The 24,087-nt window shown below is 35.6% G+C and overlaps 4 protein-coding genes across 5 annotated transcripts; 2 read left to right on the top strand and 2 right to left on the bottom strand.

Annotated features, from left to right (window-relative positions):
• The first annotated feature begins 4,710 nt into the window (after nucleotides 1-4,710).
• On the top strand, nucleotides 4,711-11,701 carry ctps1b (CTP synthase 1b). The gene is made up of 17 exons (XM_016276626.1): nucleotides 4,711-4,889; nucleotides 6,579-6,757; nucleotides 6,940-7,110; nucleotides 7,976-8,076; nucleotides 8,426-8,542; nucleotides 8,627-8,710; nucleotides 8,811-9,043; nucleotides 9,147-9,279; nucleotides 9,571-9,659; nucleotides 10,313-10,407; nucleotides 10,507-10,569; nucleotides 10,668-10,711; nucleotides 10,801-10,897; nucleotides 11,018-11,073; nucleotides 11,153-11,249; nucleotides 11,329-11,473; nucleotides 11,564-11,701. The coding sequence occupies exons 2-17, from the start codon at nucleotides 6,592-6,594 to the stop codon at nucleotides 11,640-11,642; spliced, it is 1,770 nt and encodes a 589-aa protein (XP_016132112.1). The 5' UTR covers nucleotides 4,711-4,889; nucleotides 6,579-6,591; the 3' UTR covers nucleotides 11,643-11,701.
• A 529-nt stretch (nucleotides 11,702-12,230) lies between these two features.
• Nucleotides 12,231-18,069, top strand: LOC107588503 (transcription initiation factor TFIID subunit 12-like). The gene is made up of 6 exons (XM_016276629.1): nucleotides 12,231-12,381; nucleotides 14,197-14,429; nucleotides 14,516-14,593; nucleotides 16,694-16,808; nucleotides 16,985-17,073; nucleotides 17,161-18,069. The coding sequence occupies exons 2-6, from the start codon at nucleotides 14,259-14,261 to the stop codon at nucleotides 17,194-17,196; spliced, it is 489 nt and encodes a 162-aa protein (XP_016132115.1). The 5' UTR covers nucleotides 12,231-12,381; nucleotides 14,197-14,258; the 3' UTR covers nucleotides 17,197-18,069.
• A 655-nt stretch (nucleotides 18,070-18,724) lies between these two features.
• LOC107588518 (ras-related protein Rab-39A-like) lies at nucleotides 18,725-19,812 on the bottom strand. The gene is made up of 2 exons (XM_016276642.1): nucleotides 19,805-19,812; nucleotides 18,725-19,714 (listed from the first exon to the last, which is right to left on the bottom strand). The coding sequence occupies exons 1-2, from the start codon at nucleotides 19,810-19,812 to the stop codon at nucleotides 19,273-19,275; spliced, it is 450 nt and encodes a 149-aa protein (XP_016132128.1). The 3' UTR covers nucleotides 18,725-19,272.
• Nucleotides 19,813-20,856: 1,044 nt separating this feature from the next.
• LOC107588502 (ras-related protein Rab-39B-like) lies at nucleotides 20,857-23,430 on the bottom strand. 2 transcript variants are annotated; one of them, XM_016276627.1, is made up of 3 exons: nucleotides 22,960-23,430; nucleotides 22,655-22,874; nucleotides 20,857-21,341 (listed from the first exon to the last, which is right to left on the bottom strand). In XM_016276627.1, the coding sequence occupies exons 2-3, from the start codon at nucleotides 22,870-22,872 to the stop codon at nucleotides 20,900-20,902; spliced, it is 660 nt and encodes a 219-aa protein (XP_016132113.1). In that variant the 5' UTR covers nucleotides 22,873-22,874; nucleotides 22,960-23,430; the 3' UTR covers nucleotides 20,857-20,899. The 2 variants fall into 2 exon arrangements, with proteins under 2 accessions (XP_016132113.1, XP_016132114.1); XM_016276628.1 differs by having other exon boundaries at nucleotides 22,655-22,851; nucleotides 22,960-23,040.
• Between the last annotated feature and the right edge of the window lie 657 nt (nucleotides 23,431-24,087).

The raw sequence follows: 24,087 nt of genomic DNA on the forward strand, positions 1-24,087 counted from the left end.
AGGGCAAAATAATATTTTAGAGCATTAAAGTGATTTAGGGATATCTCTTGTACAGGGTTTGTTTGGTTGAAATGGAGATTATTCTTTCAGCACAACACTCTCTCTCTCATTTCGCCCGCCTTCATAATCAAATTAGGGCTCATTCCAGGCAGAGGACTCTGGTCGTGCACAGGCGCACAGTCGACTACGCCCTCCGACTGCATTTGTTTTCCTCGTAAAATGTGGCTTTTACTGAGAGGATGTTGTGGGTGGATTCTGTAAAAGTGGATATTAGATTGTCTTCGTTCTGTCATGCCAGTGAGACACCCATTTATTTGCATCCATGCGAATAAATGCAAACAGTTGTCATGATAATAACCTATATACATGACACACTGTTTCCAAAAATAGATGGGGTTTCCTTAGCATGAATGTGTAACTTTCATCATAACAAAAGTTTATACATAATTAAATGAATTGCGCTTTAAAGAACATTATTTTTAATCAATACTAAGCTCATTAGCTGTTAAGAGATCAAATAAATTAAATTTACAACCATTTAGATCCAAGACAATAACAAGCTGTTATTACATATATACTACAACTACAATTTTTCTTATTATTAACAATAATAATAATAAATATATTTAAAAAAAAAGCAAAGTTATTTTAATTTATTTCTTTATACTACAATATAAAACATAAGATGCATTGTATTTTATTTGATAATAATAATAATAATAAAAATAATAATATATACACTCTACAATATTTTATTTATTATGTTTAATATTATGTTTAATAATATTATGTTTTAAATAAAACATAAATAAAAATACATAACAGAAAACACTGGGTGCATTATTTTATTTGATGATTATATTTATGTATGTATACACACACACATACACACAGAATAATGTATATTATTATTATTATTAATAATAATAATAATATATCTGTTTTCCAATGTTGTTTAAAATAAATAAGTAAAAAAGAAATACATAACAGAAAACATAAGATACATTATTTAATTTGATTATGATAATAATAATAATAATAATACACTAATATATATTAAGTATTTATTTATTATTGTTTTGTTTCTGTTATTATTATGAAAAAAATTAATGGAAAATGCATTTGATCTTTTCTGTTGATGTATATAAAAATAAATAGAAATAAAATAAATAGAAATACATTCAGAAAACAAGATGCATTGTAATTTATTATTATTATTATTATTATTACCACTATTAATAATTAATGAAATCTTGTGTTTCAATTTGTTTTAGTATAAAGATTATTTGCATTTCTATCAAAATTGGACTCGGTCAATAAATAAAATAATCTCTGCATATCTGTAGCAGTGGTAAAACAAACAGTATATTTAAATCTGTATAATGACTTTTCTTTTGCGTGATACTGCATCCACACCGCCAGTTGTCAAGTCCAAGACTGTCATTTCTGTAAGTGTGGCATAAACAAAAAATTGAGTGCATTTAAAATACGTTTAAAGTATAATCACACAACATCCCATTTAAACCACACTTTCAAAATATTTGCCCAAAAGATGCACTTGATGATCTTACATAATGCTAACAGCTCTACATGTGAGTCTCATTCAGAGCGATGGAGCTCAGCAAACACAAATACAGTTTGTTCTGGCATAATTACCTCCAACGCTTATGTAAGTCCTATGTGACACACCTTACAGAGGAGCCTAAACCAGGGACAGTGCGCTATAATTACATAAATAATAATCAAACCTAAACCCAGCTGTCGCCAGGAGAGACGCAACTCGGCTATTGACTGAAATGTTATATAAAGGATTGGATGAATTATAGTCTCTGAATAATTCATTTGGTCTCTACAATTTTGGAGGAAAGCACTGGTGATATATTCATAGTGATGGATGACTCATTTTCAGATGCTAATCATTATTTGAGTATTAATTTCTGGGTTGGAGGGAAGAGGAGTATGTGAACGTCTGTCATGTTTCACAAGCACATATCATTTAGAATGAGGTACCTGGCAAAACTAATCAGCTTTGATGTGTTTGGTCTTTGCAATGTATCCAATTGACTGCCATCATGTTCTCATCTAAGAGTCTTGCAGTTTACAATTGGATGTAAGAAAAAAAAGAGAAAAAAACTGCACCCAAAACTGAAAACATGTTTTTATGACTCAGCACACGTTTCAACTTAAACTGTCAATAAACATCAGTCTCTAGCAGTTTGTGTATGATTTGTATTGCATCTTCAATGTTTCTCATGACGCCGCCTGGCGCCATCTACTGGTTATAAATATATGGAGTCCTGAGTGGTAGATCAATTACAATGGCAAAATATTAATAGCGTCTAAACAGGTTTCTTCAAGCTAAAATATCGGGGTTTTATTAAGCTTCTCAAGTAACGTGGATTTTTATATGTTTTCATTCATTGTGAAATCACTAAAAATGTAATAAAACAGCAGATTTCTTCATAGTCTCATAAACTATACAATATAAGAGCAATATTTATCTAATATTGACATATAGGAAGCTTTGAATTTTTTGTAAATTACTGAATTAATCAGAATTAGATTAGAAATTAAACCATTGAAAAATGCTGCGTTTTCAAAAACCCCGCTGCCCGCGCGACTCCTCCTGCTTACGTAGACGCCAACGTAACGTCAGACGTCGCTTATCAAAAGCAGATATTTTACCGACTCCAGTGTTGCCAACTTAGCAATTTTGTTGCTAAATTTAGCAACTTTTCAGACTACCCTAGCAACTTTTTCTTCCAAAAGCACCTAGCAACAAATTGAGCTATTTTTACATTTTATTTGGCTACTTTTAGCAACTTTTGATAAGTGACTCAAACAATAAAACGGCACACATTTTCCATCAAAATTTCACAAAAAGAGGAAACCAAAGATGCCTAGAAATACATACATCACATGAATTAAGTTAGTGCTATTTGCAGTTGTTCAATTTGATAATAACAATAATAATTTATTGTTTAAATAAATAAATAATAAAGTTGTTAGCACCTTGTTAGTAGCTTGTACCTGTGATTGTTGATCAGTTAGTACACTGTAAGAAAAATATCTAGAAGAATGGCAAAGGTACTAGTAATTTTCCAGGACATTATCCGTTATACATTATCAATTATCCGTTGTAACCCGAAAACCCAAAATACAATGCGTAATTTAAAATGCAGGTAAAAACCTGTGAATTATTTCCTTAGAGTGTAGCATACTGACTGCTTAAAATAGACTGCTTAAAACTATAACTGTTCAGAATGTGTAGTTTTACTAGTTTACTAGCTAATCAAAAAAACTTGTAATCGTTCAAAAATTAAATAGTTCAATGTTGTATATAAAAAGTGATTTATATTTTAACATTATATTATGCATTTATATTATTTTACGAGCAAATCTACATGAACATAAAATATATTTTTGCTGAGATTTGATGTAGTGACAATTTTGCGTCGTGATGACGTAATGACGTCATCACGCAATGACATCACAACGTCATTTAGCAACAAATCGAGCTTTCTTTAGCAACTTCCCCTGAACGATGACTGACTCTAGTGGACTCTACTTTCAACAAATTATCTTATTTTCTTAACCGCTACGTGCTTTCATGCCAATAAAGAATACAGAACAGCCTACTGAAACAGAAATGAAATATAGACTTTCCAACTTCGGTGTTTTGACGATGTTGGAGGAAGGAATTGATCGGGTTTTGTATTAAGACATTCGCACATCGACTCTAAAATACTAATGATCTTAGTAGTACTAAGTGGAATTCGACAGGCGATATCAATCTAAAATGTTAAACAAACCACAATACAACCTGGCAGTGGTGGAATGTGAGCCCATTCCTCTATTTAGCCAATATGTTTTATTCAATGAACAGCAACTGTATATAGACTGCTTAAAACTATAACTGTTCAGAATGTGTAGTTTTACTAGTTTACTAGCTAATCAAAAAAACTTGTAATCGTTCAAAAATTAAATAGTTCAATGTTGTATATAAAAAGTGATTTATATTTTAACATTATATTATGCATTTATATTATTTTACGAGCAAATCTACATGAACATAAAATATATTTTTGCTGAGATTTGATGTAGTGACAATTTTGCGTCGTGATGACGTAATGACGTCATCACGCAATGACATCACAACGTCATTTAGCAACAAATCGAGCTTTCTTTAGCAACTTCCCCTGAACGATGACTGACTCTAGTGGACTCTACTTTCAACAAATTATCTTATTTTCTTAACCGCTACGTGCTTTCATGCCAATAAAGAATACAGAACAGCCTACTGAAACAGAAATGAAATATAGACTTTCCAACTTCGGTGTTTTGACGATGTTGGAGGAAGGAATTGATCGGGTTTTGTATTAAGACATTCGCACATCGACTCTAAAATACTAATGATCTTAGTAGTACTAAGTGGAATTCGACAGGCGATATCAATCTAAAATGTTAAACAAACCACAAAACAACCTGGCAGTGGTGGAATGTGAGCCCATTCCTCTATTTAGCCAATATGTTTTATTCAATGAACAGCAACTGTATACAAACATATTTAAAAATAAATAGTCTAAATCGATGTAATGCAGTGACAGCCTGCAGAAATGATTATACGCTTTATTTACGCCACTATAAGGCGTTCACTCTACGTTATGAGCATCTTTCTAGCAATGTAAGTGAGCGTGGCACAGCTAGAGTTCAAACTCCGCTTCGGATTCCACACCACGTGTTGTTTTGGCGCTTTGGCTTTACCGCATGTCGCTCGTGCACTCTGTCGCTGACACCCAAACAGACGTGTCGCGAGGATGGCTCGTGTTTCGTGAATCGCTTGATGTTTTTAATCTTCGGGTTTATGTATTTGAACGGCACGAGTTCAGGTACGGTTAATTCAATTTCTGCTTTCATTGCACCTCGCGAGTACCGACATGGAAGTTTACTGCAATGTTATGTAATCTATTAGGGTCTCTAATGGCTTTCAATTATGAGACTATTAAAAGACACTGCGAAACGCTCTGGCGAGAGCATGCACACTTTATGTTGTTAGAGATGCATTAGTGAATGACGCTTTGGCGTATTTGGCTTTTGTTTACAGTTTGTCCTTTTCTTAGCACCATCTGCTTGGGTGTTGCAGAGTTTGGCATGGTCGTTATAAATGTATATTTAGTTTAATTGTTATTGTGTGTCTTATTGGCTTGTCTTCCCGCCCGGCACGAGTTCAGGTACGGTTAATTCAATTTCTGCTTTCATTGCACCTCGCGAGTACCGACATGGAAGTTTACTGCAATGTTATGTAATCTATTAGGGTCTCTAATGGCTTTCAATTATGAGACTATTAAAAGACACTGCGAAACGCTCTGGCGATAGCATGCACACTTTATGTTGTTAGAGATGCATTAGTGAATGACGCTTTGGCGTATTTGGCTTTTTTACAGTTTGTCCTTTTCTTAGCACCATCTGCTTGGGTGTTGCAGAGTTTGGCATGGTCGTTATAAATGTATATTTAGTTTAATTGTTATTGTGTGTCTTATTGTCTTGTCTTCCCGCGAAAGATATCATTCATGATTTACTTCCTTGTGTCAGTGTCACTTTGTGTGTCACAAAGTGTTTGATTGTTCTCTTGGTTTTTTTTTCTCTTTAAAAAAGTATCTAGCTTATGGGCCAGATTTTTAGAAATATAATCGTCATGTCTGTGTTAGTTTCAAACATTTATACTGGCTTTATACCATTTTCAGCTAAAAAGAAATACAAGAAATCAAGTGATGCAAAGCACAAAGTGCACCTTTTCAGATGATCGTTCATGTTTTTATGCTTAAATTCCATGCTTTTGTTCCTCTATTGTACACTGCTTTGAATAAAAGCATCTGCTAAATGTATTTAAGTTCAATTATAGTATAATAAGTATATAGAAATATATATATATAGAAATAATTAAAAATATTTCTATATATAATAAATATGAATTTCTCAGTATACACACCATATATATATGTATATATACACACACACACACACACACTTTATATATATATATATATATATATATATATATAGTAAAGAATTATGCTAGTACTATGTGTTCAGAGGGTTATGTGTGATATATGTTTATATAAATGTTTATATATAATATGTGTCCCTCTGCAAAATCCAGGCTAAAGTCTCAAAATCTAATTGTGAGAAAACAAGCATCAAAGTTTGATTTCAACCATTAATTTCACTATGATATCAATCTTTGACATGGTCTTACTCAGACAATATTAAAGAGATCAATGTTACATTTTTACAGCATGTTCTTTACCTTATGAAGTATGATTTTATGTAAAAAAAAAAAAAATTAAACAAAAAACAGGAAATCGCCAAAAAATGACTTTAGCTGGGTTTTCACAGCCAGGGTCCCATTTATTTCAATATGTATTTTTGAAAAACTTCAGTAAAAAAAAAAAAAAATTATCGACCCGCTTACATTTATTCTGAACTTCAGATATGTAACATAATATATTTGTGGCTGACTGTTACACTGTATTACATCATTGTTGAAATAAACACCACTGTCTTTCTCACACTGATAGACGCTGTTGAATAATGAAGTACATATTGGTGACAGGCGGTGTGATATCTGGCATTGGGAAAGGGATCATAGCCAGCAGTGTGGGCACTATACTCAAATCATGTGGCTTGCATGTCACTGCTATCAAAATCGACCCCTATATCAACATCGATGCAGGCACTTTCTCTCCCTATGAACATGGTAAGTGCAGGCTACTTTAAATTGGATTTTTATGTTTACGATACATAAATAAGAACTGCTACATGAGACATTTGTTTTGCAGAATTGGTTAGTCATTATTTTGGGCTACAGCATAAATATGTATTTTGTTTCTATCAGCATCCAGATGCCACTGTCAATCTCTCTGATGCTCTGTTTAACAGGTGAAGTGTTTGTGCTGGATGATGGAGGCGAGGTGGACTTGGATTTAGGGAACTATGAACGTTTTCTGGACATCCGGCTAACCAGGGACAACAATTTGACAACGGGGAAGATCTATCAGTCTGTTATAAACAAGGAGAGGAGAGGGGATTACTTGGGTAAAACTGTACAAGGTGAGTTACACAATGATGTTTGGAACATAAATATGAAATATGGCATGAGGAAACAGGATTATCTCAGTCTTGTCTGAGTTTGAACCTGAAATATACTGCATTCTGTAATATACAACCATACCATACACTACCATTCAAATATTTGGGGTCGGTTTTTTTGTGTGTTTTTGAAAGAAGGCTCTTATGCTCACTAAAGCTACATTTATTTGATCAAAAACGGTAAAACAGTAATATTGTGAAATATCAATATCATTTAAAATAATTGTTTCTATCTCAATATATTTTTATTTTATAAATAAGTTATAGCTGTGATGGTAAAGCTGAATTTTCAGCAGCCATTTCTCCAGTCTTCAGTTGTCACATGATCCTGTAGAAATCATTTAAATGCGATGATTTGGTGCATTTCTAATTCTAAATGTTGAAAACAGTTGTGCAGCCTAATACATTTGTGTAAACTATATTACTGTTTTTTTCAGGATTCTTTGATGAATAGAAAGTTGAAAAGAACAGCATTTATTTATAAATGTCTTTACTGTCACTTCTGATCAATTGGTTCCTTGTTAAATAAAATTAATTTCTTTATAGAAATGTAAGACTGGAGTAGTATATCTGTCAATATGTTGCAATTGCTTTTCTAACAATACTGCACTGAAGCAACTGCATTGCAATAAATTGTATCATGACAGATGTACCATAATGTTTATTGTACCTTGAAGTATTTGACGGCACCCAGCTTTAATTTGCATATCTTCATCTGATTGTATTACAAAGGTTTAAGCATCTGTTGCCTGCCATACTTGCTTCTGAGGAGGTTACATAATGGAAAATGTGGTATCACTTAGATGAATATGAATAATTTTCACAGTGGTACCACACATTACCGATGCTATACAGGAATGGGTCATGCGACAGGCGAAGGTCTCAGTGGACGATGACGGTATTGAACCAGAAGTGTGTGTCATTGAGGTATATCTGTCTGTTTTGTGCTGTACATTTTGAGGAAAAATTACATTTTTTTCTATTAAGGACAGAGGAACAGTTTTTAAATGTAAAATACATTTTGTATTCAGGAATTATGTTCAATAAAGGAAATATATATATATATATATATATATATATATATATATATATATATATATATATATATATATATATATATATGCAAGCTTTGCATACTTTTTTCCACCACTGTCCTTCTAAAGTAAGAAAAAAGTATCATTACATTTTGATATAGATATTAATATAGGTTTTAACATAAATACATTATAATATAATTAAAATTAAATTAAATTACAATTTTTCCCCCCCCACACAGCTTGGAGGTACAGTCGGAGATATTGAGAGTATGCCTTTCATTGAAGCTTTTAGACAGTTTCAGTTTAAAGTTAAACGGGAGAATTTTTGTAACATCCATGTCAGTCTTGTACCTCAGGTAAGAGGGTTTTTTTTTACTAATAAACATTTGTAGTTGAAAAGTGATTTTAAAAACTCCTATGGTCTTTGGATGTATTTTTAGCCCAATTCAACAGGAGAACAGAAGACCAAACCCACACAGAACAGTGTTCGGGAGCTTCGTGGACTTGGCCTGTCACCTGATCTCGTCAGTCTTTACTCTCTATTATATGCTATAATATGCTATATATATAGCCAATGCAAGTAAAGTCACTCCAATTCTGAGAATGCATCATATTTGTTTGCAGATTGTTTGTCGTTGCTCCACTCCATTGGACACTGCCGTGAAAGAGAAGATCTCCATGTTTTGCCATGTAGAACCTGAACAGGTGATCTGCATACATGACGTGTCCTCCATCTACAGAGTACCTCTACTCCTGGAGGATCAGGGCATTGTTGACTACTTCTGCCGCAGGCTGGACTTGCCCATTGAGATGAGACCTCGCAAAATGCTCACAAAATGGAAGGAGATGTCAGACCGGTTTGTACTGTTTGGATTCGCCTAACCGTCTCAAAAATTGTATTCTTCCCAGAAATCCCAAGTTTGATACAGCTGTTTTAAGCAGTCTGTCCTTGTTGCATAGATCTGACCGACTCCTGGAGCAAACCTCCATTGCTTTAGTAGGCAAGTACACCAAGCTTTCAGATTCGTATGCCTCTGTTATTAAAGCACTGGAGCACTCTGCTCTCGCCATCAACTATAAGCTAGAGGTCAAGGTAAGGAATGCCAGAGGAACTAGTAGCAATTTCTACTAGTGCTTTTATGATGAAGTTGATAGTTTTGCCCCATCTGAGAGTGCCTTTTGAAATCAAATAGTATTTTTGCATACTTCACAATATTAGTTTTTTTATACTGTATTTTTGATCAAAGAAATGCAACTTGGTGACCATAAGAGACTTTCACTACTTTCAAAAACATTTAAAAAATCTAACCTACCCCAAACTGTTAAACTGTAATGTTTTTTCAAGTGTGTAAGTGTGATAGTATAAAATGGTACTTCATTTCAGTACATCGATTCGGCAGACCTAGAGCCAGCAGCGTTGCAGGAGGAGCCGGTGAAGTACTATGAGGCCTGGCAGAAGCTCTGCAGTGCTGAGTGAGTGTACCCTCAAAAACACTAGAAATTTACATAAACTCTGTTTTGTCCATCAACAGAGAACATTGAAATGATAAGTTTTAATCTGCTGGTGTCATATCAGCTCTGTGGGTTCTTGGATAATGTTAACCAATATCCAGATAGCTATTTAGGCTTTATATTAGCAAACTTCAGTTTGTTCTGGCTTTATTCTGGCATATAATGGCCTACTTTTTCACAGTGTAAACAGTACTCAATGGTTAAAATCAGGTCCTGCTTCTACTGTTTTTCTCATGACAAAGACTACATGTAAATAGTTTACAAACTACCATTGACTTTGAATTAGTGCTGTCAAACGATTAATCGCATCCAAAATAAAAGTTTTTGTTTGCATAATATATGTGTGTGTACTGTGTATATTTATTATGTATATATAAATACACCCACATGCATGTATATATTTTTTAAAAAAAAACGTTACATTTATATATTCAATATATTTATATATATTATAAATTATATGAATGTAAATATATACATGTAAATATTTTCTAAATATATAATGTATGTGTGTATTTATATGTGGATGTGATCGCTTGACAGCACTACTTTAAATATTTCACTTTGAATATTTTGTAATCGAATGTTCATTTGAATATTTGCTTGACTGTTAGTGGGGTACTTGTTCCTGGAGGCTTTGGTGTGCGAGGCACTGGGGGAAAAATCCAAGCTATTAACTGGGCGAGGAGACAGAAAAAGCCATTTTTAGGTAACAAAAAACTGGCAGTGCAATGTTAGTGGCAAAATATGATGTAAACACTAGTTACTTTGACAGCATGCCTGTGGTTATCCCAATCTCGTTTGGCAGGTGTTTGTTTGGGCATGCAGCTGGCAGTGTGTGAATTTGCTCGTAATGTACTTGGCTGGGAAGGTAAGAACACCCATACGAGATTGTATGATATGTCTTTTAAATCAAACTTTGCACATGCTTTTAAAGTGTTTTTATTTTAACTGCTTTCCTCTTAACAGATGCCAATTCTACAGAATTTGACCCTGAAACAAAACATCCAGTGGTAGGTAATGGTGTGGTAAAACAAATGAGCAAATCTGCATAATGGTTCTTTTTCTTTTGGTGTGATGAGACCTATTTCTCTGCTATCAGGTGATTGAAATGCCCGAGCACAATCCGGGGCAGATGGGAGGAACCATGCGGTTGGGGAAAAGGCGCACCTTATTCAAAAGCACCTCCAGCTTTCTTCGTAAGTTGTGATTTTTTTTGTCCCACAGTAAACTGTGAAAGTCGCTCATCACAAAATTAGAAACTGATACTGTATTTAAAGGTTTTAAATTTGCAGAATATTTTAATTGTTTTGTTGTAGGAAAGCTGTATGGAGATGCTGAATATGTGGACGAAAGGCATCGACATCGCTTTGAGGTTCGGTTAATATTTACAAAATGACTTTTTAAATGATTTCTTTCTGTTTGTTTAATTGGTTTCTTTTGTGTTTTTCTAGGTGAATCCAGAATTGAAGCAGCACTTCGAGGATAGAGGTTTTCGATTTGTGGGTCAGGACCTAGAGGGGGAGCGAATGGAGATCATTGAACTTGAAGGTCAGTGAATCTCCAGTATCTAAACCTGTCTGGAGAGGTAGTCAGTATGCGCTTCAGCTTGTTTCTTCTGTCACGACAGATCACCCTTATTTTGTCGGAGTGCAGTACCACCCAGAATTCACTTCTCGCCCCATCAAACCCTCACCTCCTTATTTTGGCCTTCTACTGGCAGCATCTGGGAAACTACAGAACTACTTACAAAAAGGCTGCCGGCTCTCACCTCGGTAATTTGCCTAATTAACTCTCTTAGATGAGCTGAACTGTTGAAAATTGCTTCAAGCAGTATGTCTTACCTGGTTTTTCTTCTCTCTCAGGGACACATACAGTGACCGAAGTGGCAGTAGTTCACCAGACTCAGAGATATCTGAAATCAAATTCCCATCACTTTCTTAAAGTGGAAATACACATATAATCATGAAATCAAAACTTTCATGACATGAATTTGTTGTTTGAATAAAAAATTTAACGTGTCCTTTTTAAGCAAAATATAGTGTATGCATACTGTTCTGTCAACAGTGATATACTTAAAAAAAAAAAAAGAATAATATGGGGCAAGAAGAGAAGCATTATACCGTATTAAAAGTATATTCATATGAAATAAAAATGATGTGTGTCGACATGAGATTAGTGTGATAATATCGCTTACTGATCTCGTCTGTGCAAACATTTTTCAGCTCCTGTAAATACTTTCACATATCAGAAAAAGTCTACATAGAGAAAACTAGATAATATTCACACCCCTTAAATAGTAATCCCACATCTAGATAGCATTTAGACAGTTTACAGCTTAAAAAAAGAAAACTTTTGACTTCCATTGTATACACATTACTGTAAATGTAAATTATGTTAGTTTTTTCAAACTGAGAGAAGAATGAAAATTATTGTCCCCCATATAACGTAACGCATTAAACTAAAAACATTCTTTTATTACAAAACGCTAATTTGAAATAGACAGCTGGGCTTTCATTTTGTAAAACCCATTCTCTGAGATCTCGCGATAATTCCGCAGAGCTCCGTTCGCCAGAAGAGGCGCCTGTAGAAGGAATAACAACATCAACTTAAATTGCCTTTTGAATATTTCCAGCTCATAAACGTCGAAGATGGGTAGATAATACAGAATTATTTGGATCAGGTACTACACTAATTCACCGTCTAACATGATTATATAAAACAAAAGGAAAAGCATAACGAGATGGCACAAATGTTTACTTGCTAGCTGCTAATATGCTAAGCTGAAGTTGATCTGGTGAAGAATTCTAGCAACCACAAAAACATGATTTAATTGTTCGTTTGCATTATTACATTTTTTAAATATCAGTATTACATGCGCATTTGCCCAAGTAGTTCAAGTAGATAATCTCAGAAAACATCAGTGAAGCTAAAAAGCTAAAGTCGTTAGCCTGTAGAGCAGATGACAGTTCTGTGATGTTTTTCCTAGTGAGCGCTGCATTGAGTGACTCTAGAAGGTCTTTTTTGGGGTACGTAAAAACAATGTATTTAAGGGTGTATTCACACCTGTCTTGTTTGGTTCGATTGAATCGGACTCAAGTTCGTTTCCCCTCTTGGTGCGGACCTTTTTGGCAGCTGTCAAAGCAATCGCGCCGAGACCCAGCTGAAGAGGTGGTCTCGGTCCGCTTCCAAACGAACTCTGGTACGGTTCGTTTTAGGTGTGAATATGACCCGACCTCGATCCGACCCAATTGCAGAAATCACGCTCAGAAACAGACAGACAGCTAGCTCGCGCATATAGTGCTGTTATTTGCGCTTCAATGGCTTAAATCACTTGTTTTAAACCACAATGCTTAAAAACACACGCAACGTGACATGAGCGCGCTATAGGCTAAAGCTTGCCGCAAAAATGACCATGACTATGTTGGGGGAAAATAGTAAGGAGATATTTGAATTATTTACTAATAAACTAGTGTTTTGTGAGTCAGTGTCGCAATGAAGTTGATGATCCTGACTCGCCATCTCATCATTGGACGCGCCTTTAGAAAGAAATTCATCTTTACGGATTACATAATAACAAGAGTATTTGTTTTGGATTTGAATTATTTCGTTTTGTAGTCATTTAAAGTTTTCTATAGATATATTCATCATGTCTGTAAGGAAAATATTTGCTGAGTTTCGGTTAATTTTTGTGAAGCGCTCCCGAGATGGCAAGCGCATCCTATTCGTTTTCTTTATTTTACAATAGCACAAAGTTTTCTTGATTATTGTGAGTGCACACAAATAAAAATAGACCCTTTACAGTTCCGAACGATGTATTATTCTTACCTTTATGAATAAAAATTACGGCATATTTAATTTGTTTCCACTGATGTCCTGAAGCGCGCTTCAGCTTCCATTCTCAGCATGGATATGCGCCTAATAGCGCATATTTATATAGATTAAATGTTTAAACTAACATTGTGATATGCTTTAAGTATTATATATATTTACTAAGTAACGTAATTAGTTACTTTTTTAGGGAGTAACGCAATATTGTAATGCATTACTTTTAAAAGTAACTTTCCCCAACACTGCTTATATATATATATATATGGATTTTATTTTCGGCAAGTCATAATTACAACATCGTATGACATTGTCTCATATGATGCTCATAAGTTTCTTCACTTTGCGTTAGTATCTAACACCAATTCAGTAAAATAATAAAAATTGCACTACGAAAGATCTCCACGATTAGCCTGTTTTTGCACTTCCTGTTTTTCCCTGCTTGAGAATTTCTGTCCAGTGAATGGATGACTTTAGCACACGTGTGGTTTTGTTTACTATTTCTGGTCCACTTGCAAAAAAGGGCAGTGTGAAAGCGAACCGCACCAAACAAAAAAAAATCAACATTTGTATTTGGTCCGGACCAAAGCAAGTGAACTTGCGGACTTTCCTGGTGTGAATACACCCTAAGCTCAAAGTATTTAATATGTCTTAATACCTTTTTTTGCAGCTGAACAGACCGCACTCTGGCTTTGAAGAGGCTCCTGACAGATAACTCTTGACTAGCATAGTATGACCCAGTACCCACCACAGACTAGTCGCTCTAACTTCTTAACCGTTGTGAAAGCAGAAGCCTCTTCAACACCACCCATCTCCACCAACATGGCCAACAGCACAGTTGCCCCCGGGAAAGTTCCAGGCACCCCTGGACCTGCAGGGAGACTTAGCCCTGAAGGCACTCAGGTGAGACCCCAAGCAATTCAAATGTTTTAGACTTTGCCTCTATTTGTATTCCACATAACATGTATGATCTAATATCCTCCAAACAGGTGCTTAGTAAGAAGAAACTGCAGGATCTTGTGAGAGAAATTGACCCTAATGAGCAACTCGATGAAGATGTGGAGGAGGTAGGTATTACCCTTGCTGTTAGTGATGCACACAAGTATGTATTTTCATAAATGACAAGTCTGTGGGTTGCCTAAACAACTACTCTGTCTTAATGAAGGAATTTATAGTAATAGTTGTATTTTAAAATAAGAAACATCCCCTTACATCCACATTAAAATGTGAATAATATGTGAAAAAAGTGTAAATTAGTCAGTTGATATTGTTCCCTAGTTATCCATTTTTGACAGCTCAGTGCTTATAACATTATTTTATATTATTATTATTATTATTTTATTCAGCAAGGATGCATTAATTTGGTCAAAAGTAACAGCAAAGACATTTGACAAGACAAGGGTCTTGACAAGGTGACAAGAGTTGCGTAAATCAGTGTTTCCCAACCGGGGTGCCGTGTAAAAAAAAATAAATTTTTTTATATTTTTAAAAAAGCATCTATTATATAATATCCATTTCTGATGTCGCCAATAATTAGAGATGCACCGAAATTTCTGCTGCCGAAAATTAGTTCACCGCTCAGGTTTCACTTTCACGTGGTGTGACGCTCCGCGTATTATCCCGCTCTATGCGTGTGCGCTCCGCTCAGTCGCTCCACTCGTATACCGTTCATGCGAATTGGAACAGCAAAGTCCACTCAAAAATTGAGCCGACAGGAAACATCGATGTAGTACAGTATTGTTTCTGTCTGCAATACCCCTACTGTGCTGTAACATGGTGTGATAAATGGGCAACTCTGGTAACGCTGCCCTCTCATTCATTGATCTGCTAACCGCTATGTTATGCTCACATGTTCTGATAATAATAGCTTTCTAGGACTAAACATTATTTGGATAATTGGTAAAAAAAAAAAATAATAAGTTACATATCTTAACCCTACTGTTAGACCTACCTGAAAAACTAAAAAGCTATTTATTTAATTCGAAGGCCTGTCGTTATTTTTTTATTTGTGCTATCATTATTAATTTCTTTATTTCTTCTTATTTTATTACTGACTGCTTACTTGTCATTTTTTATTCAGTTCAAAGTTTGAAATCAAGCTATCTCGTGCTACTGCAACAAAATGACCCCACTGTAAATTAAAAAAAACACTGAGTGAGCCAAAATTTGTGAGATAGCTAGTTATAATGGTAATTAAATAATGTTTACATATGTATAAAAGCCTACATTCAAATCTGTCTTATAAATCGGTCTCTTCATTAGAAATTAGCCCACTGATTGCCACCATTGATGGACAAATTTTTTTTATAATATTAAAAATATCTGTATGACATTATATTCTGCAATTCTTCCCTGTTGTACGGAATATCTATACTTTTCAAATTATCATATCGAAGTTAGAAATTCAAATATTGTGACAAAATTAATTTTGTAGGGTGCCACAAGTTTGTTAAAAATTTCCAAAGGGTGCCACGACTAAAAAAAGGTTGGGAAACACTGGCCTAAATGACTTCTCAATCTTTAGGAAGCGAATTATAATTATAATAAAAAAAAGTATTTAAAAATAAGAAGCATCCCTTTACATCCACTGCTAAAATAGAAGTGTGAAAACCAAAAAAAATAAAAATCTAATAAACTAGTCAGTAGATTGTTTATATGGTTCCCTAGTTATCCATTTTGAATATTAAAATGTAAACATTATTACATATATTTATAATTTTAATACTTTTATTCAGCAAGGATGCATTAGGTTAAAAGTAACAGTAAGGACATATATATAATGTCAAAAAAATCCTGTTTCCAGTAAATACTGTTCTTTTGAACCTTCTGTTCTTTGAAGAATCTTAAAAATGTGTATCATGGTTACCACAAAAATAGCAAGTTAAACATATGTTTATAACATTGATAATGAATGTTTCTTGTGCAGCAATCAGCATATTAGAAACATTTCTAAACCTTTGTCATCACAGGAATAAATTGCCTTATAAAATGTATTAAAACAGAAAACAGTTATTTTAAATAATTTCACAATATTACTCCATCAAATAAATGCAGCCTTGGGTGAGTAAAAGAGATTTAAAAGAGAAAATAGTAAAAATCTTACCAACCCCAAAGTAGTGTCACTATGCTGCTGTCTGTTGATCGGAGTCATTTCCCTTTCCCTTCAGATGCTCTTGCAGATTGCCGATGACTTCATTGAGAGTGTGGTGACGGCGGCGTGCCAACTTGCCCGACACAGGAAGTCAAACACTCTTGAGGTGAAAGATGTCCAGCTACACCTGGGTGAGGCTCTTGTATAGACAGTTCCAAGTGGTTTGAGTGCCTTTTTATGAATTTAAATAAATACACAAATTTTTTTTATGCTGCTTACATTGAACTTTGTTTTTACACTTTGTTTTATTACCATTCTAAAGAATAATATAAGGTAATATAGTCCCTAATCCAATATTGCATCACAGAACGACAGTGGAACATGTGGATTCCTGGTTTTGGTTCAGATGAGATCCGACCGTATAAGAAGGCTTGCACCACAGAAGCTCACAAACAGGTAAGCTATCGTTCTTATGCACTTGAACTGATATGATGAAAAACACATATGACTTGCATACCTAAATATCTTTTTCTGTTCTTTCAGAGAATGGCATTGATCCGCAAAACAACCAAAAAGTAGCAAGATCGGAAGCACCAATAAACATTTTTTTTCTGCAGGTTTTGGAAGTGGAGAGGGATTGAACCTATATATGTTATGTTAATCAGAGAGGCAGAATGCGTTGTACTATTTACAGTACAGTTCTGTTGACTTCGCATTCAAAAGGTGCATAGGAAGTGACGTAAATTGTCTGTACAGTTCACTTTGTGTTAAAACCACCATGTGAACATTTTATTTTGGCACCTTGGTCTCTGACTTGGTGCTGTACGGGGGTTTATTATATTATAGAATCTCATGGATTTCTGTGAAAAACATCAGTTGTTTATTGTTTCTCCCACAAACCGCATTTTCATTCATATTTCGTGTATAGCTGACCCGCCATGCAGTCACACAACGTTTGCTCAGCTGGCATTAATAGCTATGCACAATTACAATCACCATGTATCTGATTTTGTTCATAGTGTTTGGTGTTATAGAATTTATCACTTAAGTAATATTTAGTACTATAGAGGACATCTTTAGTGTGTGACTTTCTAAAGGTAAACAGTCATTTTTACCAGAGAAATAAATACCACTTCCCCATTTAATTCATTGCATTGGAACTAGTGACATAATGCAGAATGGTTAATTGATTAGTGGGAGTTATATATGTGTGATATATGGGAAATGGTGCATAAACCCTTTCTGATGTGGATTTGTGGGCAGATTTGAACATTTCTGTGGAGTTGAACTGAGTATAAACTGTTTTTTGCCATGTATCACAGTGTTTTACAGTCTCTTGTTTTTCATGAATAAAAAACAACTAATTGTGATTTATTCAGACTGAACTCACTCAGATTTTGTGGGACATCATTTCATAAATTACAACTAACATAAACTGTTTCAGCAATGCATCCATGTTCAGGTGCATCTCAATAAATTTGAATGTTGTGGAAAAGTTCATTTATTTCAGTAATTCAACTCAAATTGTGAAACTCGTGTATTAAATAAATTCAATGCACACAGACTAAAGTAGTTTAAGTCTTTGGTTCTTTTAATTGTGATGATTTTAGCTCACATTTAACAAAAACCCACCAATTCACTATCTCAACAAATTAGAATATGGTGACATGCCAATCAGCTAATCAACTCAAAACACCTGCAAAGGTTTCCTGAGCCTTCACAATGGTCTCTCAGTTTGGTTCACTAGGCTACATAATCATGGGGAAGACTGCTGATCTGACAGTTGTCCAGAAGACAATCATTGACACCCTTCACAAGGAGGGTAAGCACATGTACAGTAAATTAACATACTTTCCAGAAGGCCAACAATTCACTAAAAATGTTTTTTTTTATTGGTGTTATGAAGTATTCTAATTTGTTGAGATAGTGAATTGGTGGGTTTTTGTTAAATGTGAGCCAAAATCATCACAATTAAAAGAACCAAAGACTTAAACTACTTCAGTCTGTGTGCATTGAATTTATTTAATACACAAGTTTCACAATTTGAGTTTTAATTACTGAAAGAAATGAACTTTTCCACGACATTCTAATTTATTGAGATGCACCTGTATGTATATATTAGTGAATAGTTTAACTCTTAAATACCTCCAGAATGTCTGTATCAGCAAAAATACATCCATACTTATGGAAATACGTGGCCTTAATAATATGACATAATATGATGAATAGCAGGTAAAATCTTTAACTGATGCAGTAACACTGTTGCCACACTAATAAAGACACCTTTATCCAATGTTGATCCCAGAAATACGAACAAACAATTGGAAATTAAATGTACATATGCATGTATATATGATGTTAATCATGAGTTTCAGTGTGGTTCACAAATGCTGATATCTTGCAGATAAGCACAAATTCTAATACACTAGTCAACATTTAAAGCGGATCAAAACCTTTAATCAAAGTTGTCCTAAAACCGTTCTTGTCTTAGTACAGTTTTGATTAACTTTTTTGATCCACTTCCAATGTTGACTACTGTATATACCTACAATCTGAAAGACCTTTACATTTGCTTTTATGTGTATTTGGCAATGTCAGACACATCCATCCTATTTGAAGGTCTACACAAAATTTGCGAGAACCACATATTGTAAGTTAACAAGCACAGCTCTTGTTTTTCTCAGCGGCTTCATTGTTTTGTATCTTCTGGAGTGTTTGGGCTCTAGGTGCTGAGCTCTTGACTCCATCCCACTCCTCACGCAACTGGATCTCTCCACTTTTTATGCCCTGATAAACCCTCCGGGTCAAGAGTTCAAAGGCCTCTTTCACATTGTGACCTGTTTTTGATGAGGCCTCGATGTACGGCGCTCCCAATTGGCTTGCAAGCTTTTCTGCCTCAGTTCGGTCCACGGCTCGCTCTCCAGCTTGGACCCGGTCACTTTTGTGTCCCACCAGTACAAAGAGCACAGTGTAGGGTTGCACACGTTCACACACCTCTGCATACCACTGCTGCACGTTTTCGAAAGATTTGCGGTTGCCCAGATCGAACACCAGAAGACCTCCGACTGAGTTACGGTAGTAGGAGCGAGTCACAGACCTGCAAATGTACCATAGTTTTAGGGTTAGTTTTTCCAGACCTCTGCAATCTGTATAATTCTGAAATCCTTTAAAAGGAAAGTCAGTTAACACAGCCATATTTGCAACGCCTCCGGGGAGCTATTTCAGGCATGCAAAACCAACTCTTATTTCCTTGAATGAGGAAATACTGAAATTGGAAAAGCAGCTTGTCAAACTCACATTTAAATAACATAAAATCAGCAATAACTGTTGCATAAATGTTATTTCTTATCATCAAATTTCCTATCATCCCCCACTGATGCAGTGATGCAATGACTTTACCAGTTGGCAATTGGCTATTTTATTCATAAGGCAGGACTTGTTCCACCTTATTGTGCACATGTACAGTAAATTAACATACTTTCCAGAAGGCCAACAATTCACTAAAAATGTTTTTTTTTATTGGTGTTATGAAGTATTCTAATTTGTTGAGATAGTGAATTGGTGGGTTTTTGTTAAATGTGAGCCAAAATCATCACAATTAAAAGAACCAAAGACTTAAACTACTTCAGTCTGTGTGCATTGAATTTATTTAATACACAAGTTTCACAATTTGAGTTTTAATTACTGAAAGAAATGAACTTTTCCACGACATTCTAATTTATTGAGATGCACCTGTATGTATATATTAGTGAATAGTTTAACTCTTAAATACCTCCAGAATGTCTGTATCAGCAAAAATACATCCATACTTATGGAAATACGTGGCCTTAATAATATGACATAATATGATGAATAGCAGGTAAAATCTTTAACTGATGCAGTAACACTGTTGCCACACTAATAAAGACACCTTTATCCAATGTTGATCCCAGAAATACGAACAAACAATTGGAAATTAAATGTACATATGCATGTATATATGATGTTAATCATGAGTTTCAGTGTGGTTCACAAATGCTGATATCTTGCAGATAAGCACAAATTCTAATACACTAGTCAACATTTAAAGCGGATCAAAACCTTTAATCAAAGTTGTCCTAAAACCGTTCTTGTCTTAGTACAGTTTTGATGAACTTTTTTGATCCACTTCCAATGTTGACTACTGTATATACCTACAATCTGAAAGACCTTTACATTTGCTTTTATGTGTATTTGGCAATGTCAAACACATCCATCCTATTTGAAGGTCTACACAAAATTTGCGAGAACCACATATTGTAAGTTAACAAGCACAGCTCTTGTTTTTCTCAGCGGCTTCATTGTTTTGTATCTTCTGGAGTGTTTGGGCTCTAGGTGCTGAGCTCTTGACTCCATCCCACTCCTCACGCAACTGGATCTCTCCACTTTTTATGCCCTGATAAACCCTCCGGGTCAAGAGTTCAAAGGCCTCTTTCACATTGTGACCTGTTTTTGATGAGGCCTCGATGTACGGCGCTCCCAATTGGCTTGCAAGCTTTTCTGCCTCAGTTCGGTCCACGGCTCGCTCTCCAGCTTGGACCCGGTCACTTTTGTGTCCCACCAGTACAAAGAGCACAGTGTAGGGTTGCACACGTTCACACACCTCTGCATACCACTGCTGCACGTTTTCGAAAGATTTGCGGTTGCCCAGATCGAACACCAGAAGACCTCCGACTGAGTTACGGTAGTAGGAGCGAGTCACAGACCTGCAAATGTACCATAGTTTTAGGGTTAGTTTTTCCAGACCTCTGCAATCTGTATAATTCTGAAATCCTTTAAAAGGAAAGTCAGTTAACACAGCCATATTTGCAACGCCTCCGGGGAGCTATTTCAGGCATGCAAAACCAACTCTTATTTCCTTGAATGAGGAAATACTGAAATTGGAAAAGCAGCTTGTCAAACTCACATTTAAATAACATAAAATCAGCAATAACTGTTGCATAAATGTTATTTCTTATCATCAAATTTCCTATCATCCCCCACTGATGCAGTGATGCAATGACTTTACCAGTTGGCAATTGGCTATTTTATTCATAAGGCAGGACTTGTTCCACCTTATTGTGCATTGCAATTTCTTCCATTCGTAAACTCTTAAAAATAATGGGTCTTTATTGGCATCTCTGGTTCCATGAAGAACCTTTAACATCCATGGAACATTTCCATTGCACAAAAGGTTCTATAGAAGAAAAATATTCTTTAGATGATTAAAATGTTCTTCACACCTAGAAAGCAGTTCTTTTAAGAACTGCTCACTGAAAGGTCCATTGGGGAACCCAATCGATTCTATCGATTTTATGCTGGAAAAAACACTTTTTTGGAACTTTTATTTTCAAGAGTGTAGTAATACGAATAAACCACTGTTTTAGCAATGTTTATTATCAAATAAATAATGTATTTTAATTGCCCCCTTCACCTTGTCACAAGGCTTGCCACCCACGAGACTTTGGAATGACATGAGGTTGAGTAAATGATGACCATTTTCCTTTTTGGGTGATCTGCCTGTTTGAAGTCAGCTATGCATACCAGAAAACAGGCCCAACTCCAGCTCTAAGAAGATGTGGAGCCCGGCCTGGCAGTGAATCCATCTTTAGTGTAGACTGACATAATACTTCCTGAAAGTATCATGAGAATACTTGTTGCTGTGATGAGTAATATGTTTCACAATCCTTTTTTGCACAAGCAAGGCAACTTCTTTAAACTGTTTTTAGACACTGAACTTATGACTAAATGTACAGAAATTACTGGGAGGGAAAAAATAGTCCTGTGTGAATTATTCAGCTTAAGCAGGGGTGTCCAAAACTGCTACTGGAGGGCCACTGTCTTGCAGAGTTTAGCTTCAACCACAAATAAACACACATGAACCGGCTAATCAAGTTTTTAAAATAATAAAAATAACAAATAATTGTTGGGGCAAATTTGAGCTAAACTCTGCAGGTCGTTGGCACCCCTGACCTTAAGTGCACGACCTGGAGAATAGTTTGTTCAATTCATGGCAGAACTTTAAAAAATTGGGACTTACCTAAACCTCTCTTGACCAGCTGTATCCCAGAACTGCAGTTTGACCCTCACCCCAGGTTCCACCTCTAGGAAATGTACATAGAAGTCCACTCCGACTGTTTGGTTGATGCACTCCAGAAACAGATCCTCAGTGTAGCGCTTCAACATGGATGATTTGCCCACGGTGGAGTCTCCTAGCATGATGATTCGAAACTGGTACTGCCACAAAGTGAGATCCATGACTTGAACCAGATGAAAGCAGCGAATGAAAAGGCTAGGGTTGACTAAGGACTGTCACTCCACCAGGATCCTCAGAGAATCTCTTACCTTAGAGGTCTTGAAGTTCTCATTGTAAACATAGGTAAAAAATAAACCCAGAGTTCCTCAGCTTCTACTGTGTTTTTCTGCATAGAGCAGAGTCTGTTTGATCGTCGTAGGGGTGGGAGCTTCTGTCTAGCTCATCTGTTTCTTTAATCTTTGCCTGTTCATACTTGTTATTGGGCGGGGTTTATGTGAGAGGCGGAGTTTTTAAATACCAGCAGAAAGTTGGGAGTTTCTCATAGACCAGGAATGAGCATGCAGTATCATATCAGAACAAGCCCAGCATTTCCTGTTGAGGCCAGCTCATGGCATGCATCACATAAAAGCACATGCAATGAGGAAAAACATTTCAGCTAGGTCTTTCTCAATAGGCCAACCATGAGAATGCTTCCACCCCGATCATAACCGCTGAAGATGGCTGGAAGACTTCCAATGTCATGATGAAATCAAGCCCACTATATTCCTCACCAGTGTGCATTACAGGTTAGTTTGCTACAGCAACTTCTTTAAACTGTTTTTAGACACTGAACTTATGACTAAATGTACAGAAATTACTGGGAGGGAAAAAATAGTCCTGTGTGAATTATTCAGCTTAAGCAGGGGTGTCCAAAACTGCTACTGGAGGGCCACTGTCTTGCAGAGTTTAGCTTCAACCACAAATAAACACACATGAACCGGCTAATCAAGTTTTTAAAATAATAAAAATAACAAATAATTGTTGGGGCAAATTTGAGCTAAACTCTGCAGGTCGTTGGCACCCCTGACCTTAAGTGCACGACCTGGAGAATAGTTTGTTCAATTCATGGCAGAACTTTAAAAAATTGGGACTTACCTAAACCTCTCTTGACCAGCTGTATCCCAGAACTGCAGTTTGACCCTCACCCCAGGTTCCACCTCTAGGAAATGTACATAGAAGTCCACTCCGACTGTTTGGTTGATGCACTCCAGAAACAGATCCTCAGTGTAGCGCTTCAACATGGATGATTTGCCCACGGTGGAGTCTCCTAGCATGATGATTCGAAACTGGTACTGCCACAAAGTGAGATCCATGACTTGAACCAGATGAAAGCAGCGAATGAAAAGGCTAGGGTTGACTAAGGACTGTCACTCCACCAGGATCCTCAGAGAATCTCT

This window comes from Sinocyclocheilus grahami, unplaced genomic scaffold, assembly GCF_001515645.1.
Source record: "Sinocyclocheilus grahami isolate Dianchi unplaced genomic scaffold, SAMN03320097.WGS_v1.1 scaffold104.1, whole genome shotgun sequence".
NCBI lineage: Eukaryota > Metazoa > Chordata > Actinopteri > Cypriniformes > Cyprinidae > Sinocyclocheilus > Sinocyclocheilus grahami.